The 17,539-nt window shown below is 36.9% G+C and overlaps 4 protein-coding genes across 12 annotated transcripts in view; 1 reads left to right on the forward strand and 3 right to left on the reverse strand.

The window, feature by feature from the left end:
* Window positions 1-225: 225 nt before the first annotated feature.
* On the reverse strand, window positions 226-1,673 carry LOC109859903 (transmembrane protein 177). 3 transcript variants are annotated; one of them, XM_020438610.1, is made up of 3 exons: window positions 1,485-1,673; window positions 1,197-1,301; window positions 226-1,105 (listed from the first exon to the last, which is right to left on the reverse strand). In XM_020438610.1, the coding sequence occupies exons 2-3, from the start codon at window positions 1,289-1,291 to the stop codon at window positions 331-333; spliced, it is 870 nt and encodes a 289-aa protein (XP_020294199.1). In that variant the 5' UTR covers window positions 1,292-1,301; window positions 1,485-1,673; the 3' UTR covers window positions 226-330. The 3 variants fall into 3 exon arrangements, with proteins under 3 accessions (XP_020294199.1, XP_020294196.1, XP_020294197.1); XM_020438607.1 differs by having other exon boundaries at window positions 1,197-1,335; XM_020438608.1 differs by having other exon boundaries at window positions 1,197-1,335; window positions 1,447-1,673.
* A 53-nt stretch (window positions 1,674-1,726) lies between these two features.
* LOC109859904 (28S ribosomal protein S31, mitochondrial) lies at window positions 1,727-4,114 on the reverse strand. The gene is made up of 9 exons (XM_020438611.1): window positions 3,999-4,114; window positions 3,683-3,842; window positions 3,456-3,509; window positions 3,285-3,362; window positions 3,094-3,178; window positions 2,873-3,008; window positions 2,568-2,738; window positions 2,244-2,467; window positions 1,727-2,165 (listed from the first exon to the last, which is right to left on the reverse strand). The coding sequence occupies exons 1-9, from the start codon at window positions 4,022-4,024 to the stop codon at window positions 1,894-1,896; spliced, it is 1,206 nt and encodes a 401-aa protein (XP_020294200.1). The 5' UTR covers window positions 4,025-4,114; the 3' UTR covers window positions 1,727-1,893.
* A 112-nt stretch (window positions 4,115-4,226) lies between these two features.
* LOC109859902 (anaphase-promoting complex subunit 2) lies at window positions 4,227-7,481 on the forward strand. Of its 2 annotated transcripts, none has more exons than XM_020438605.1 (8): window positions 4,227-4,384; window positions 4,611-5,055; window positions 5,183-5,421; window positions 5,511-5,691; window positions 5,764-5,989; window positions 6,066-6,253; window positions 6,330-6,875; window positions 6,947-7,481. In XM_020438605.1, the coding sequence occupies exons 1-8, from the start codon at window positions 4,313-4,315 to the stop codon at window positions 7,384-7,386; spliced, it is 2,337 nt and encodes a 778-aa protein (XP_020294194.1). In that variant the 5' UTR covers window positions 4,227-4,312; the 3' UTR covers window positions 7,387-7,481. The 2 variants fall into 2 exon arrangements, with proteins under 2 accessions (XP_020294194.1, XP_020294195.1); XM_020438606.1 differs by having other exon boundaries at window positions 4,228-4,384; window positions 5,186-5,421.
* Window positions 7,482-10,083: 2,602 nt separating this feature from the next.
* LOC109859892 (protein held out wings) overlaps window positions 10,084-17,539 on the reverse strand; it is a 31,100-nt gene continuing 23,644 nt past the window's right edge. For all 6 annotated transcript variants that reach the window (XM_020438590.1, XM_020438592.1, XM_020438588.1 and 3 more), the window contains exons 7-8: window positions 16,415-16,620; window positions 10,084-12,245 (exon numbers count right to left, since the gene is read on the reverse strand). In XM_020438590.1, the coding sequence (XP_020294179.1) occupies window positions 16,535-16,620 (86 nt within the window). In that variant the 3' untranslated portion in view covers window positions 10,084-12,245; window positions 16,415-16,534. The remainder of the gene's footprint in view (window positions 12,246-16,414; window positions 16,621-17,539) is intronic.

The raw sequence follows: 17,539 nt of genomic DNA on the forward strand, positions 1-17,539 counted from the left end.
CACGTACTATACGTAAAAAAAAAAATATATATGTATATATATAAATTTATAAAAACGTGCTCTTGTGATTCATTGCAGAGAAATAATCATGTCCTGTGGACATGTGAAAAGAGCATGCACTTTTCGACGAGAGCTTTTTACACAATTTTTTTTAATATATTGCAGAGGCACGAGTCTCTCTTACCTGTGAATGAAAGCAAAATCACGCGCACATCCAGCGAAACTCTGGTCGTTTAAACTTTTCTTAAAACTCTCAAGGATTCGGGACGGTGAAGATTGATAATGCAAAATAGTTTTCATCGCTTTGTAGGTACAAAAAACAACGTTACTTTATTCCTTGTTATCCTCTCGCGGACGCGAATCGAAGAATTCCTTTTTGTGCGTAAGAGGCACATATTTCTGTCTCAGGACAGTCTTTTCGTTTCCGTAAGCGGTGTACGTGTCTTTGCCGTCGTCGCCCATGAGAGTTCTGAGCGCTTTATTTCTGCGTATTAATTTGTCGTAAAACTCTTGTCCTCCCTCGACGTACCTGGGTCCTAAGTCGCACAGTACCTCGCTGTGTTTCTTGTCGAGATTGTAACTTCGATAGTCCTTGATACCGAACCACGATATCGCACCGATTAACGCGAACGACAAGTAAAGCATACGACAGACTATCACGTTTCGTTCGCGTAATTTAAACGCGTGCGTAATCGCGTTGTAAAACGACCAAAATATCGCTATAATCGCAGCCAGTGTGAGCGAATTGAAATACGGTTCCTCCGCGAGAATCCAGAGAATCTCGCGCGCCAACGCGAAGTCCTGCGCGTTCTCGGATAGTATCGCCGCGTCCAGGAAAGCTTGCGCGTCCTGTCGCGTCCAGTCCACCAGCTCTTCCCTGATTGTTAACTTGTCACGGAGCTCTTTTGCCGAATTGATAAAATTGGCGGGAATCCCCAGGATTGCGCCGTACTTGGGGTTCAAGGTCCCAGCGTGAAACAAATCGAAACTGAACGCACTGAACGGTCTTATGACGTTCCTCACTTTGTCGGGTAATTTCATATCGTCCATTACTTTCTGGATTCTCTGTTTGACTGCGGGACCCACCGGAATCTCATTGTCAGCTCTGTATGTTTGTAAAAAAAAAAAAACCAATGTTTTGCACATCACAGACTCGGGCCAAGTATGGATCTTGAGATTTTTTCTGTTGTACTTACTGATATCTGGCCGTCACGTATCTATACTTATCCAGAAATACAGTATGCGGTGCGAGAACTGCGTAATATCCAACAGCGGTTGCGGTTACACCCATTATCAGGTTTCTGTATTTAAACGAAAAAACATTCATGTTGGAACCTAAAAATAAGAATTTGCACAATTTTAATATCCTAAAAAAATTGTAACTGTATCTAAAGAGATTTATAACTCTTTAAAGATCTCTTATTTAAGATATCTTATTGTACTTACTCTCAGTTAAAGTTTATCTTGAATCAGTTCAAACTTACTTGATCAGTTATATTGCATTTTTTAGAACTTTGGTAACGATAATGTACAATTTATTATGATGTTCTCTCAGAACACACAAGATAAAATATATATTAACAACAACTTTTTCCTAAAGAACTATGTTCCTTATACCAGCTATTTACAACATTCGTAATAGGTTAGGGTTAGGTTAAGTTAGGTTAGATAATATTAAGGTTAGGGTTAGGTTAGGTTAGGCAATATATGAAATTTTTAATTATTTTGTAAATAAACCAATCCGCGTCTTACGTGGACAGGCCTTTGTGCGTTATGCAAAAGTATGCGCTTTGACCCTAAGAGATCGCAGAATTTAATTTAGTTTGGATATTTTTTATTTATAGTGGAATACATAGAAATTATAGAGCACAAATGTCTAAAACTATATTAACTTTAAGCTTCTTGAATCTCGGGCGCTTTTTTCGAAACCGACTCCCCAATCGCTCCAATCTCCTTCAACAGATCTCGTTTCGATTCAAAGTATTCTTTGTACCACATAATGTGATTGACTTTCTCTTGAACCGTCATGTACGGATTTTTGGAAAGGCCGATGCACACCAGTTCCATGAAGTGGCGCACCGGTCCCGACTTGGGACACCAATCTTTCAGATGACGTTCCATGAAAACGTGTTCCGAGAAATGAACGTTCTTCTCTTCTTCCATTCCTAAAATATATATATAAAATCATTGCGCTTTATGTACCAAAGAAAACAAGACGTCACAAAACGTAATGAATTTGAAACCTTGCTCATTGTCGATAGGAAATTTCCACAATTTTCCTTGCTCCGTCCACAGAATCATTTCTTGAAAGATGTTGGCTGGCGGATACGTTGTCATTGCCTTCAGCTCCCTTTGTTCCAATTCTCTCCACGTTTTCAATTCCGGTATATTCGACGGAGTGGGACTCATGTTGTCAAACTCTCGACTGGGCTCCCCATTCCATATATCAATATCTTGCTTCAATAATCTGTTAATATTTCAATATATTAAAAAAAAAAATCATAGATAATACAAATGTCATCCTGTCCGATCCAAAATTTGCGTATTAATGTTTGCGCACGTAATACCTGGGTGAAAATTCTTCAAACTTTTTCGATATCTTTTTTGACGCGCTAGTGTCTCGGTTTTTATATTCTTCAAGAAGATTGTATATTACAGATTTTTTCCTCTCAAATTGTGATTCTTCTCTTTTTAATTCCGACTCTTTCTGTCGGTTTTTTTCCCTTTCTAAGTTGCTACTAAAAAAAATTGAGAAAATCATGTTTCTAAGAATATCTAGAAATATGCTCGATAAATTATGTAATATTATGTAAAATTGTATAAATATAATTGACGAAAAAAAAAAACAGTTTATGTATAAATGTGTAATTACATCTTTTTCGATTGTTCTACTTTCAGTGTTTCTACTCTGGATGCGAGAACTTTCTCAAGCAAATCAGACGTTGTTTTTGTTTTATCTCCGCCTAATGTATCGGCCACATCTTCTGCTGCCTTTTCTACCTGTTTTTCTATTTAAAAAAAAAACAATATAATTTGATACATCATCAAACAAGTTTTATACCGGTAAAAATTTAAAGTATTGGGCACAATTACCATAAGGTAACGATTTCAATTTGTTTAACAATTTTTTGCTCTTAGGTTTTATAGCAACATCAATGGTTTTTTCTAGTTTTCTTGCCTGCAACAACAATTAAGAGATAATTTTCTATCTAAAGAAACATTTTCTGCAAAATATACAGCACAAATATGAGACATGAGACACACAACATAAATATGATAAATACCTTCATCATGTTGTTTAAATACTCGTTTAAATCAGCTGCTGGCTTTTTTGTTGCTTCTGTAGTTGCGTTTTTTTGTTCCTAAATGTGATATAATTTAAAAAATATCAATTCTAAAGAATATATATATATATATATATAATGGAAAATAAGTTAAAGAGAGCTTTAATGTACCTGTACTACTTTTTCTGTCTTCTCACTAGGTTTAGTCGGTGCAGATGTATTTTGCTAAGAAATAATAAATAAAATATTGATATAATCACAGACAATTGTAAAAATTAATTTGTATAACGACCAGAAATATTAAAAAATTACAAAATGACAATTTACTTGTATCACATTGTTCAAAAAGCTTCCTAAATTATTTCTGTCATCTGACTGTGATGTTGCACAACACTTACAGAACTTTCAACGTGTGTCTTCTTTGGTATTGTTTTTTCCGAATCAGAATCAGAATCTGACGAGTCCGAGGAGGATGATGATGATGATGATGATGAACACAATCTTACAGTAACATTCAACCACTGAACCAATGCTCCATTTGAAGGTCTTATATTGCATCTGCAAAATAATTACAAAGATGCAAAACTATTCTATCATATTTTACACAATATTTTTCTTGTATGCAATAATTACATAAAAAGTAATATACAATAAGAAAATGCAATTTTATCCACAAATAATACACAATTGTTAGTGATCGAGTTTTGTGCTCACTTTGTTAATATATACGAGGACAACATATTTGCGAATATAAAATATACAAATTGATTGCGTCTCTTTGCTAAGATACAAAGACAGTTGCGTTCTTGTTGACCGCAAGCAAATTTTTAATCGGCAAATAATTAATCGGCTTTCGAAAAATGATCGAGAATAGTTCACGAGGTTATGAACAAACACCGGTCGCAGATGGCGCGAGCGATCAGAGCACATGTGGGAGAGAAGAAACTGACAGCTGACAGCAAACCACGCAAGTGTAAACTCAAGTGAAGACTCGAGTGAAAACTCTAAAAGAAAAACACAAATTTACCATGACAGAGTCAACAAATCGAGAAGATGTACTTAAGAAAATAGAATACGCATTTCCAATACTTAACGGAAAGGTGCGTGTTAACAATAACGTAATGCTCGCTAAAATAATGTTCGCTTTTTTCATAAACATGCGGCAGATATCTTTTTGACATTTTATAACCTTCGTTTTTTGTTTTTTTATTTTCGTTATTTCCGCGCCCGATTCTGTTGTCTAAAGTTTTAGTTTTGTTGACTCTTTTCCCAATAAATAACGAATGTGTTTAACTCTTCCTTGTTCACTGCACGCTTCTTTTTCAGATTGAAGACGACACGTGTACAGAAAACGAATTCGCAGAAATAGTGGAAAGCGTACGAAGTTTGAATTCGACACAGTTTGTCGAGGACATCGTTGTTCATCACGTTGAGCGATACATTCGTTCGCACGTAGCTCCCGCGTTCTGGGAAAAATTCGAGAATACGGAAGATAATCAGCGAGGATTCGAGTTGTTCAAGTCCGCTGTGGACGGTCTTTACGCAAGTCTCACAAAAATTTTACCCATCTTCAAGAAAATAGATTACTTAAGGCGAAACAAGGACGCCGCGCTTGACGCATCTAACGGCAGAAATGAAACAGAGGCCCAGTTCAGACTTATTGTGAGAGTGACGCTGTTGAGTCAATTGCCTCTTGGCCACGAACACATCGTAGAACAGTTCTACAAAATTGCGTTCAACGTATTTTGCAACTCGGACAATTCGGCGCAAGGTAAGTTTTGCTTAAGAATTTTAATTAATTTGGGTTTTTGAAGTAAATTTCAAAGCTCTTGCGTATATACAATTTGTCCGAATGGAATTTGATGTGGTGAAAAATATTAAATAAATGTGTTTTAAAGCAGAAATGTCGACCAATGAGATCGAATGCACAGGATGCAACCAGGAGATGGAAAACTGCCAGTGTCAAATGATAGTCTACATGTTTCACGAGACAAACAGAAAGTTGATCGAACTGGAATTGTTGGAAAGACTTGTGGGAAACGTGCTAACATCCCTGATTCACATTCGTATACAAAATCACGTGACTCAAATGTGCGACAAGACATTTGATGTGTCACAACTGGTTCCCTTAGAAAACGTAAATACGTCAATGTATCTTTATTGTCACATACGCGTATATATATTAGAATTATGTAACTTATAAATATTTTTCTTTGTTTTTTTCAGTGGCTCGAGACTGTGGTTATGAATTGGCTGATAAGAATTTATTCGGGTGGCTTTTCGAAAACCGTGGGACTCAGTGACGAGGTCTGCAACGCCATAAACAAGTTCAAACAAAAATTATCACATTTTCTGTACGAAACTTACACCAAGATAAGGATCGATCATCTGTTTAATATAATAATAGGTAGATTCCGTAATTGCGTAATTTGTTACATTAAAAATTTCTGTATTTGCATTGTTGTCTTTCTTCGTCTAGAATATCCCGAGTCGCAGCCTGCGGTGGACGATCTCCGAGTGTGTCTCGAAAGAACCGATCAGCGTCGAGTTCTCGTTCAGAATCTGCAGGAAGCGATCAAAACGAGACTCTTGCATCCCGGTGTAAACACTACGGATATAGTAACTGCCTACATAGCCGCGATCAAAGCGCTCAAGCATCTCGATCCAACCGGAGTTCTTCTAGAAGCTGTAACAGAGCCAATCAAGTAAAACTCTCGTGTCTCTGTAGATCGATATATCACGGCTTTTTATTACATCTCTCTGAACATTTTTGCCTTCCAGAAGCTACTTGAGAAGCAGAGAAGACACCGTGCGTTCGGTCGTTAACAGCCTGCTTGACGATTCGTCGCCCAGCGAATTGGCCGACGAGTTGGTAAAAGGCGATCGTCTGCAGTTGGACGACGGTTCGGCCGAAGACGAAAGCGAAGATTGGGAAAAGTGGATGCCGGATCCAGTTGATGCCGATCCTGGTAAACTGTGAGATTTAATTACCGCAACTTGAAACTAATTGCACGTGGCTTTTCAATAACGTATTTCTTTTTTCAGCGAAATCGACGCAACGCAAAGTATCCGATATAATCTCCATCCTGGTGAACGTATACGGTAGTCAGGATTTGTTCGTCAACGAGTATCGCACATTGCTGGCCGACAGGCTGCTCACGCAACTCAACTATCACACCGAACGTGAGATACGTCACTTGGAGTTACTAAAGAGACGTTTTGACGAGAACCAGCTGCATTACTGCGAGGTCATGCTGAAAGACGTTTACGACTCCAAGAGAATAGACGGCAACATCCACTCAGACACCAGTTACAACCTGCAGAGAGAACTGTTTCCCACTTCCGCGCTCATATTGTCCGCCCAGTTCTGGCCGCCCTTCAAGGAGGACTGGAAATTGAAATTGCCGAGCATCGTGCAGAATCAACTGAACAAATATGTAAAGGCGTTCGAGACCTTGAAGGGAAATAGAACGCTTTGCTGGAAACCTCATCTGGGAAACGTTAGTCTGGAGATCGAGTTAAAAGACCGAAAACTGGACATAAATGTCACACCGGTGCACGCGACGATCATCTTGCACTTTCAGGATAAAAGTAAGGAAACGGATTCTGGGCTTGTTTGTCGTTGTTACATTTGTTGTTGTTACATTAAAAATGATTTACAGACGAATGGGTTCTGCAAGATCTGGCGGAGGCGATGCACGCGCCGGCGACCGTTCTTCGGCGCAAAATCACGTTCTGGGTGTCGCAGGGTCTCTTGAAAGAAACGTCCAATGACGTGTACGTTCTGCAGGAAGAGAGCACGTCCAAGAGTCGCTTGCCGACCGACATCGTTGAGGAAGAAGAGACCGAGAGCGCCATGGCCTCGGCCAGCGATCAACGGGAGGAGGAGCTACAAGTGTTCTGGTCGTATATCGTTGGCATGCTGACGAATCTGGAATCGCTACCCATAGAAAGAATTCATCAGATGCTGAAAATGTTCGCGTCTCAAGGACCAGGAGCCGTCGAATGCGGTTTACCGGAACTAAGACAGTTCTTAGACAGAAAAGTCAGAGAACATCAACTACTGCTCTCCGGCAGTTTCTATCGATTACCAAAGTCTTAAGTTGAGATTCGTCACTTTCAAGTCCCATATACATTGAGTTTTTAGTCATAGATATGTCGCTTGTATATAAATCCGTAACTGATGTAAATAATAATAATGTGAAAAACATTCAGTATTTTGTTTGTTTTTTTATAAAGAAATAAAATAAACTGTAAATACCTTGTTACATGTGTTACTTGGTATCACAAATGTCTCACCTTACGCGTACAATTGCCCAACTTACTTTTATCATATTCGACTTTATTTCTTTTTACACCAAGTGCTGAGGAAAGAGAAATTGTCGAATATTGAAAAAATATTTTTATTGCCGTTTTATAATAATAATAATAATAATAATAATAATAATAATATTTATACATGTGTGTGTTGTATATAAACTAATTTTTTATTTGTATATATCTTCACATAGCAAATTCCAAAAAATTTTCTCTTGCACGCAGCGTATAATAATACACTCTAAGATCAGATCTTTTAGAGATTTCAAAAATTCTTCAGTAATCGTTTTTTTTTTCACATTACTTACACATTAATATTGCCACGTATCCTGCACATATCAACATTAAAATAAAATATGAAACTAAAAAATTATATAATAAATTTCGGCAAAAACTATATATATATATATATATATACACACATATATATATATATACATATATATATATATACATATACATATACAATATATATATAAATATATATATAACTATGAGAATAATAAATGTAAATTCACGTCATAAGATCTAACAAAATTGCTTGCACATATATATAATTTCTTATACACATATATATATATATATATATGTATATATAACTTAACTGTATACATGTGCGCGTATAATAATAATAATAATAATAATAATAATAATAATAATAATAATAATAATAATGATAATAATAATAATATATAAATAAACTATAGCGATACTTCTGCGACGACGTAGTAGTGATCTGAAAGAATTGTCATATTAAAAATAATAAGCAAATTAAATTAAATTTACATAAAACCAACTGTTTCCAAGAGAAATTTGAGTTAATCTAAAACGAAAAGAAACCATTTTTTAGCTTAAAATCTGGTTTGTCACATGCTTCACTGTACTGCCAATACTTTTTTTGACTATGTCAAACTTTGTTTTTCTCTCTTTTTTTTTTTTTAAGATGTAATGATGTTTAAAAAAAATTTGTTCTTTCGGGAATTTTAAAGCAGAAGTAAAGCGCTATACTCATTTGCATTTCCAGATTCAAATGAGTCAGGTGTGTATGTATGTATAGTACATTATGTATACATGTGTAATAACTTACGTTTTTCTTTCACGCGTATGTATATAATAGACACAGCATATATACATAAAGTGTATAGATATCTCCTCTCTTTTCCTATGTAAATCATCACACCTTTTTGTAAACACATACAAATTTCTTCGTGTTACCTTCATAATTGCATTTGTGTAAAGGACAACAAGAGACATTCGAAACTATTTCATTTAAATCAATTATTTACGTACAATAATAAAATATCAGATTATTTATTACGTTTGCGAACTTAAGTAGATTTCAGATCACTCTCTCTCTTTCTCTCTTTTAATGCATGTAGCAATGTGTGGTTTTTTTTTTGTTTTTCAAACACTTATGTATATATACACGAAAGACTAAGCTATCGGTATATCTATGAGGAGAGACTTTTCTTCGGACAAAATCTCCAAGATATTTTCTGTTCGAGAAAAAAAAGAAAAAACGAGTATTTGACACGTAAAGAATGACGCTACACATGAGTTTATATGTATGTGTGACGCGTGCGCAACTTGAGAAGAAAGATCGTTCTTAATTGTTACACATATATATGTATATATACATATATACATATATATATACATATATATATATATATATAGTATGGCAGACCCCTAAAAATGGTGCAACTAATATAGAGTCGATATTTAAGTAAGTCATTCTCTCTTACACAAACATTCTTGCACGTGTAAAATTATTACATACACTTTCTGTTTACATAATATATAATATCTCGTAAATATTAAAAAAATCTCGTATGATTAAATAAACGTTTTGTGCCGTGCAAAAGTTTCCGATTGGATTGTGTTTGTCTTCGGTTTGCCCGATTGTTAACGTTCATATTGATATCAAAAAATATGCATATATATATGCATATATATATATATACACATATACATGTATACGCATATACGTACACATAAATATTCATAAATATATATATTTAACAATTACGCGGCTCGAGATGAATAAACTTTTGCAAAGTATATAAGAATTCAAGTATATGAGAATTCGTGATTTCTCTAAGAAATCTTAGCAGCACGAACGACAAAAATGTCTTGTCGAGACCATCTTATTTAAACATATTGCACATATTGGCGTTCTAAAAATAGATTATCGGTGATTATTCTCTTAATACTTTTGGCTGAAAAAAATTATGTGGTAAATATGCCGATTAGGGGAGCAGCTTCTGACAAGCTTGATATTGACACATGTTATCAAGGTCATGGTGCTAAGTGACCTTTAAAAGGTTTTAAGTAATGCTCACTGTTCGTTAAAAAGTCATTACCAAAAACTGTTGGTAATTGCTCAAAATATGTGCGTTTTCCCAATTTTGGCTATTTTAATCCGGTTAAAAAAAAAAAAAAAAATGCTTTATTACATCACTAAAATGAGGAATCAATCCGAGGAGTTTGAAAAAAGCTGTTTATTAAAAAGTTGTATCGAAAAGAAGTTTTATAAATAAACCTTCAGTTTTGGATATCGTGTACAATTCTCAAATAAATGATTTGTATAACTGTGAACTTGTGACATGTTATATCAAAATACATCTTTTCATCAACATTTATATATAAAACATATTATATAAGACATATGTCTAAAATATCGTATTATGTATAAGAGGCATATGTGTAAAAGGCCGTAAGTTCTCTATACACATTTTTTGTTAACAACTTTTCAACAAACGGTGAGCATTACTTAAAACCTTTTGAAGGTCACGACCTTGATAATATGCGACAAACTCGGGATTGTCGGAAGTTGCTCCCCTCGACATATTTACCAATTATATGTACACGTAGCTCTCTCTCTCTCTCTCTCTCTCTCTCTTGTACACCCGCATTCGATAGCGGACTTCTTAAAGCCTTCTCTTCTTTTTCTGGTTATCGCGACTCTCTCTAACAGGCGTGTGTCTTAACAGTCCTTCTCGTGGCAACGAAAAAGATTGTTAAAAAATAGCAATAACCTCGAGAGGATGTTTCTTTGCTTTTTTCTATATACTCGTTTCTTTGCAAGAAAGATATACATATATGTATATTATATACGTGTTTGTATATGTATGTATATATATATATGTGTGGATGCATATACATACATATATAAGGTATAGATTATATGTATATACATATATAAATTTTAATTGCACAAATCTAACGCTATTACGTAGTCTACTTTTTTTTTTTTTTTTTTAACGAAAAGCTTATCTTATAGTACGGTATATCACGGCTCACAAATTTGACCGCGTTACACATTCGTTCTGCTGCGTAAGGCACATTTATGCGAGAGAGTTGCTCAGAATTTCGATAGATTCTCCTGGCACGAGACTGGTGGTCGCGCGAGAAAAGAGGGAGACAATCGCTCGCAATTCAAAAACGAGATCCTTGTTCGGAAAATCTCCTGATTGGTTCTTTTTTTTTTTTTTGTTTTTTTGTTTTTTTCATGCAACACACACTTCAGCAGTTGATTTAGAACTGCGCACGCGCGCGCGTAATATAACGTTAATTCTGTATTTAAGTTATATATATATATGTATATATAAACGTTGTCGCGTTTTTATCTCCGCTGTCATCTCCGAGTGACGGGAGATGCTAGCGTAGTCGTAAGTACTGGGGAAAAGCGCGAACAACACTTGGTTGTTTGCCGCGCGAGAAGAGAGAGAAAACAAAAATGTTACATTTCGAATATATATATACACACATGTCGCGTGCTTACAATGAGATTCCCGTCCTCCCTCTCCCACACAACGAAGGAGTAAAAAAATATTCCGATGAACCATCTTGTCTGTATAGCTAAAAAAAACTATTGCTGCTGTGTGTACCAGCATTGCACTTTGATTCGAGTGTTCCGTGTGTGATCGTACTCACGTCCAGACCAAAATCTGGAAAGAATCCGCGCGCGAAACGATTGCTGTTCGTAAAAAAAATAAAAAAAAAAAATAATAACAGAGTCCCTTGTATCCTCGTAATTGTTTTCTTGTTTTCCGCGTGTGTGTGAAATATTTCGAAAAGTTCGCCGTCCAATCATATCGATCGCTTTTTGTCATATGTAAAATGAGATGTAGATTACACATATAGATGTGTGTGCGTGTGTGTGTCTAAATTTTTTATCGTTTCAAGTCAAAAAAATCTTGCGATGATGACAATGTCTCGATTATTATCTGTGTGTATCTATTGCGCAAAATGCATTTTAGAAACGCTCTGCGTGTAAATGTCCTGCGAATTAAAATAAAATGTAATTTACATGTGACAATAATTTATGCGTATATATATATTATATATATACTTGTTTTTACGCGCGTTTATATACGAAGACGACAAGAAAAATGTTCGGATAACGATTCTCGGCGAGATATTTCTTCGTTTTCGCGCCGAAGACGCGCGTGAAGAACTGAAAATGTTCCCGAACATTTAAGAGGACACAGGATGATGGATAAGCTTGACGAACGGGGCTGGTGACGCGGACGGACGGCGAAGGTGGTCGGCTGGTTGGTGAACCGATTGAACGCGGGATGCTGTTCCAGAGTCCAGTTGTTAGCACGGGGCGAGTGGATATCCATTGTTAGCACTCCAAGCCTACAGGCCACGGGCAACCGGGGTTAACAAGAAAGAAAAGAAAAAACAGTTTGTTAGTAATTTGATTATGACTGACTGACGTTAACATTAAGTAACTAGTAGCTCGCCAGCTGAGAGAAAATATAAGTTAGTGGTGAAAAGCAACGCTTTCGTCTCTCGGCGTGTCGCAACATGTACACAGTAAGATAAAAACGGAAGACAACTGCGATTCAAACAATCAGACCCGGTCGTCTCTTCGAGAAGAGAGAATTGATTGTTTTTTTTGTTTTTTTTTTAATTTCGTGCTTGTGAAAAATTGCTTTCTCAGTTAGACGAAAGAATTCAACGAAGCGTTGCTTTGCACACGGGCTACTTTGTAATATTATTAGTGTGAAGCATTCGTACGCGCGTCATGACAATAGATAATAAACTTGAATTAATTAATTGTCACGAGAGATCACGTTTCGTATCAAGCTGGTGCTTTTTTTTGTTTGTTACTCTTTGCGAATTGTTTCTTTTTTTTTTTGTTTTTGTTTTCTATTCGTGACAATTAAAACATCCATTTTTGACTTCCGCACGAAAAGTGACATGTGACCCTCGTGTACCCTCCCCGCGCCACAAGACATTCACAAAGAAAAAAAAATAATCGCAAACTTGACAGACACATCATTGTAATAAACTTACTGAGGATAGATGCACCAATAATCACGATTTGATTTTTAAATTGCAATGTTATTTGTCCGTTGCCAATTTTAAACTACGTAATTTTCTCGCAAAACTAAGAACAAGTGAGAACATCACAATTCCAGTTAACCAGAGAAGAACAAAATTGAAAATGTCAAATCTCGAGAGAAAAATTAATAACTGGTGCATCTACTCTACAATGGTTACAAAAAAACAAAAAAAAAAAAAAAAAACGTGGCTGCCTGTGTATGTACGTTTGAGCAAAACGATCAATCAACTGTTTTTACTTTTCACACGTGATGCATAAAAAACTGCAAAAACTTTTGTTGCATTCGAGAATTTCTGTGTGTAAATTACATAAAATTTCAAACAGGCAGCCTGGGTGTGCACCTGCCACCATATTAGCACCGGTAAATGACAAATATTATTTAACGATAATTCCGAATACGTTATAAATAATGACGGTATATATTATTTGTACCGAAACACTATATATATATTCAACTTTAGTGATTAATGTCCCATCAGCAAGCAGGTGTCAAAAGGCTCATGAGTTTTGTTTGCATTTGCCATACAGGACAGATATCTGTAGTACAATTCCAGGCATTCGTTTTTGTTTGTTTGTTTGTTTTTTTTTTAATTTAAAGAAGCATATTATTATTGACATACGCTGAAACAGACCTGCGTGCGAATACAAGAATCAAATGAGCGAAAGAGATTAAGATTCGACGAGAAATTTTCAGATTTTAGTCGTAGAATCTTTTTTTAATTACTGTTTGAAAATCCGCGATTTATGAAACTCTGTGTGTGTAATGTACATACGGAATCTCCGTATATGTGGGCATGTAACGTGAATTAAATGCGCTCGCACCTCGTTTTTTTATCTCAACTTGTTTTTGATACCATCTTCAAACAATTTCTGCAATTGTTTAATTTGAGTAAAAAAAAGAAAAAATTCTCGCACGAGCGCATTCAACTCGTATCCATGTGCGTAATATGTGAGTGTGTGCATGTACCGTATAATGCGTACGTGTGTAACTTGGCGCAAGAACAATTTGTCAAAGAAGAATAAACATTTGTTTTTTTACACGAAAAGTGCAAGCACTTCTCGTTTTTTTTTCAAAACAATTATTTCTCGCTTGACAAATTTATTCGCGCGCATGTCGTACGTGTTAGTGTTTAAAATTATGTTGTGTGTGTGTACAGAGAGCATGTTGTGTGTGTTGTTAGTTGTTTATATAAATAAAGAAAGATGGTGCAGTTGTGCGGCCTGTAATGGATGATATTACGTCTATATGATAAGGAATGTCAATAATGTAAAAAAAAAAAAAAAATACTTGTTAGTTAGTGAGATAAAATACGTGAAAAAAAAGGGGGGAGATGCCATCTCTGTCAGCACTTTGTTGTCTTTACACGAGTCGTTGCTTCTCCTCAAACGGGATTGAACACGTGTGAAAAAAGTGCACGCTTGTGTGACAGAAAATATATAAATTACTTGTTGTTTATTAATATACGTGTAACAAGAACGTGTGAAACAAGAGAATGGTCAAAAAGCAAAACTACGCTAATTAGTGCGCGAAGACTAAAGACTTTGCTTGCAAACGATTGATTACTGACGTCAAAAGGTAAGACAAAAATTGTTGCAGTCGTTATTATTTTACAGATATAACAGATATATAGAGACCGATCGGACAAACCTTCGCATCTTACCGCGCACGTTACCACCCCAATGTCTCAATAATAAAAACAACCATCGTTCTATAATCGTTTTTTGTTTTTTCATTACTAATTTTATTTTTTTTTTTTTGTCGCGTCCAAAAGAAATATTTACAATATTTTTGCACGCACACACACACACACGAAAGCACATTCACTCCGCGCACACACACACACACAATTAAAGCGCGCGCGTTAAAGTAAAAACGATTTTAAAAATGACCGAGAAGGGAATCGTCAAGCTGTAAAAACGATCTTCCGGATCTTTCTTGTGTAATCGAAAAACAAAATCGTAAATCTCCGCGTAAATTTGAACGTTCGCAAGCTGTATTTTATAAAATCTTCTTCTTCCCGACCCTCTTCCTCCCCCAACAACTATACACCGCGGTGTCTAATTATAGATCTCGGCTTGACGCAAGATGTTCCGAGCGCACAGTCTTCATCTCCGGACAAATAATCCGATCGCGAAAACCACAACACTTCGAAAACTGTGAAGACAGAGAAGACGCGCGGTTCGCGTCTTGTGTGAATCAGTTTCCGGTGTAATCGGTCTTTTGTTTTCGACACACGAATCTCGAATATTATTAGAGAAAATTCGATTCGAGGACCAGCTCGTGCAAACATTCTACCGGATGTTGTTTCACAAATGGTGTCGCCGTAAACGCGGTCGTCGTGTTCTCAATTTTGAAAAAATCCACAGCGGCGCGTCCGACTTCAGACAGACACTCCCGGTCGATTTTCTTCCTTTCTCTCATTCCCACCAAACACACACACACCGACAATCTACAATCATCTTTTTTTTATTTCTTTTCCTTTATCTCGTGCTATTTAAAAGCTAATAAGATTCGCGCTGATTGATTTTCCCGCGTCGAATAGGAGATTTGAGGAAGTTGTGACCTACCAAATTTTTTCTGGAGGCAGGAGGATAAATATGTATACAATTTGCGACATTAATCAATTCCTCTGTTCGCTCTGTGTCACACCGCGGAAATCCGCTCACATGTGCACGTATGTATGTGTACGTAAATAATGTAAAGAAAAAAGAGAGAAGTAATTTCACAAATTAGAAAAAAAAAAAACAAAAACAACCGATCGGTGCGGCGTCAGGTACACAGGACGAGGCGCGCACACACACAACAATTGCTGCTGCTGCATCACCGCTGTGCTTCAAACATTACATTAATTCGTACGTGAAAGCTCACAACCGAGTTGTTGTACGTAAAAAAAAATAAATCCTAATTTTTTCTTTTTTTTTTTTTTATTCGAAAGAACACGTCCGTATTCTCTTCGTCGCGGATTCGCGGCGACCACAGAATACAGACCCCGAGCACGTTTTTGTGTTGGGCGGGTCTCGTCTTATTATCTAGATGATGATACATGTAAGCGATATATATATATATATATAGTATGTACAAGAAGATAAGATCGCCGTCGGAATGGTCGGGACACTTTTTTTCTCGCACTTCTGTTCAAAAGAAGTAACTTTTACAGATTTATTTCTGCACACAAATCGACGCGTGTGTGTGACAAGTATTCTTGTATATTTGTTTCACTGGAAAATAAAGCGCAGTTTTCCCTTCTCCCCTTCCTCGTGTGGAAATAAATCCACAAAAGTTTTTGTGTGAACGACAAGGGACGTTCCGACCGTTCCGAGACATCGTGAAGAAAAGGGAGTTGGCGAAGATGATGAGAACAGGAAAAAAAAAAAAGATAAAATGAGACAATACAAAAAAAACAAAAAGACAAAAGAGAGAACATAATGAACTGTTTGATGGCAGAGAGACACTAACCTTTCCGCGATGGCGCAAGAACAGTGCTTTTGTTCTCTCTCTTTTTTTCTCTTTTCTCTCTCTCTCTCTCTCTCTCTCTTTCTCGCGTGCGCTCTCTCTGTGTACTTGTTTTCTGTGTTTTCACGAAAGAGCGCCGGCCCTTTGATAAGGGTGCTCGCGAATCTGACCCAGGTGTCTACGCTGCTTGACGGCGGCCGCCGCTGCGCCTGTCGTCAACACACACACACAGCATGATTATCGATTGATCGAAGCCCCGCGTATCTTCGCACGCGGACAAATCCGCGTGCTCTCACGCCGCCGCGTCGGCCTCTCTAGAATCTAGAATTCTGTCGCTATTATATCAATGCACAAAAACAAGAACGAAAGACGCGCCGGGAAAACGCTCCGTTTCACGAACGAAAGATTATTTTTCGAGCAAACATCGAGGCAAGTTTTCGCAATCTTTTGTTCGTTTCATCATGTGTTCGCTCGAAACATCAATTGTTCGTGCAACAGTTTCCTGGCGACAGCGCTGTCACAAGGCTCAGGCGCGTTGTCATCAAACACACGAGATGCTCTACGAGAGAGAAAACCGTACTCTCTCTCTCTTTCTATCTCTCCTCAATCGAGGAACGTCTTACCGCGTCTTTCGGCGTGACTTTGCAACAGCGCTGGTGAGATTTGTTGAGTCCTCGCCCTCCCCGGAGCACAAACAACCGGACACTCGCGAGCCACGGGATTCGCACGCGCGGATACATTGTATTTGCACACAACGTGGGCTAACACAGATAACGCAAAAACTATTAAATGCCTGACCTGCGCGAAAATACTGTTCGGTATAGAACGTGGAATATGTGAGAGATACGACAATCGTTGCGCGATTCTTTAATAAATTCGACAACAGGGAGAGAGATCACACGATCTCTCCGTGGCTCGCATCGTGTGGCCTCGGTTGTGTTCCGGTGAGCGCGCGATCAAGAGACATTTCTGTAAGGTTAATTAAACAAATGAGTGTAAATTTGTTCGCACTTATTCGAAACATACTGCAAGAATACTGTACATATACTTGTTATTATAGTGTTGTGACTCTCGTGTCGTCCCTGAAATTACATATTAAATAACGCTTTCGTTTTTTTAATTTTTCTT

Source organism: Pseudomyrmex gracilis, unplaced genomic scaffold (assembly GCF_002006095.1).
Source record: "Pseudomyrmex gracilis isolate BER0280 unplaced genomic scaffold, ASM200609v1 scaffold_299, whole genome shotgun sequence".
NCBI classification, from domain to species: Eukaryota; Metazoa; Arthropoda; class Insecta; order Hymenoptera; family Formicidae; genus Pseudomyrmex; species Pseudomyrmex gracilis.

Bases quoted from the DNA above. Each gene is read 5' to 3' on its own strand.
- LOC109859903 (XM_020438607.1), bottom strand. From the start codon at position 1,327: ATGAATGTTTTTTCGTTTAAATACAGAAACCTGATAATGGGTGTAACC. The intron at 1,106-1,196 runs GTAAGTACAACA...ACAAACATACAG, and splicing joins TACGTGACGGCCAGATATCA to AGCTGACAATGAGATTCCGG.
- LOC109859904 (XM_020438611.1), bottom strand. From the start codon at position 4,024: ATGTTGTCCTCGTATATATTAACAAA. The intron at 3,843-3,998 runs GTGAGCACAAAA...ATTATTTTGCAG, and splicing joins TCCTCGTATATATTAACAAA to ATGCAATATAAGACCTTCAA. The intron at 3,510-3,682 runs GTAAGTGTTGTG...ATTATTTCTTAG, and splicing joins AGACACACGTTGAAAGTTCT to CAAAATACATCTGCACCGAC.
- LOC109859902 (XM_020438605.1), top strand. From the start codon at position 4,313: ATGACAGAGTCAACAAATCGAGAAGATGTACTTAAGAAAATAGAATAC. The intron at 5,422-5,510 runs GTAAATACGTCA...TGTTTTTTTCAG, and splicing joins AACTGGTTCCCTTAGAAAAC to TGGCTCGAGACTGTGGTTAT. The intron at 6,254-6,329 runs GTAAACTGTGAG...TTCTTTTTTCAG, and splicing joins TCCAGTTGATGCCGATCCTG to CGAAATCGACGCAACGCAAA.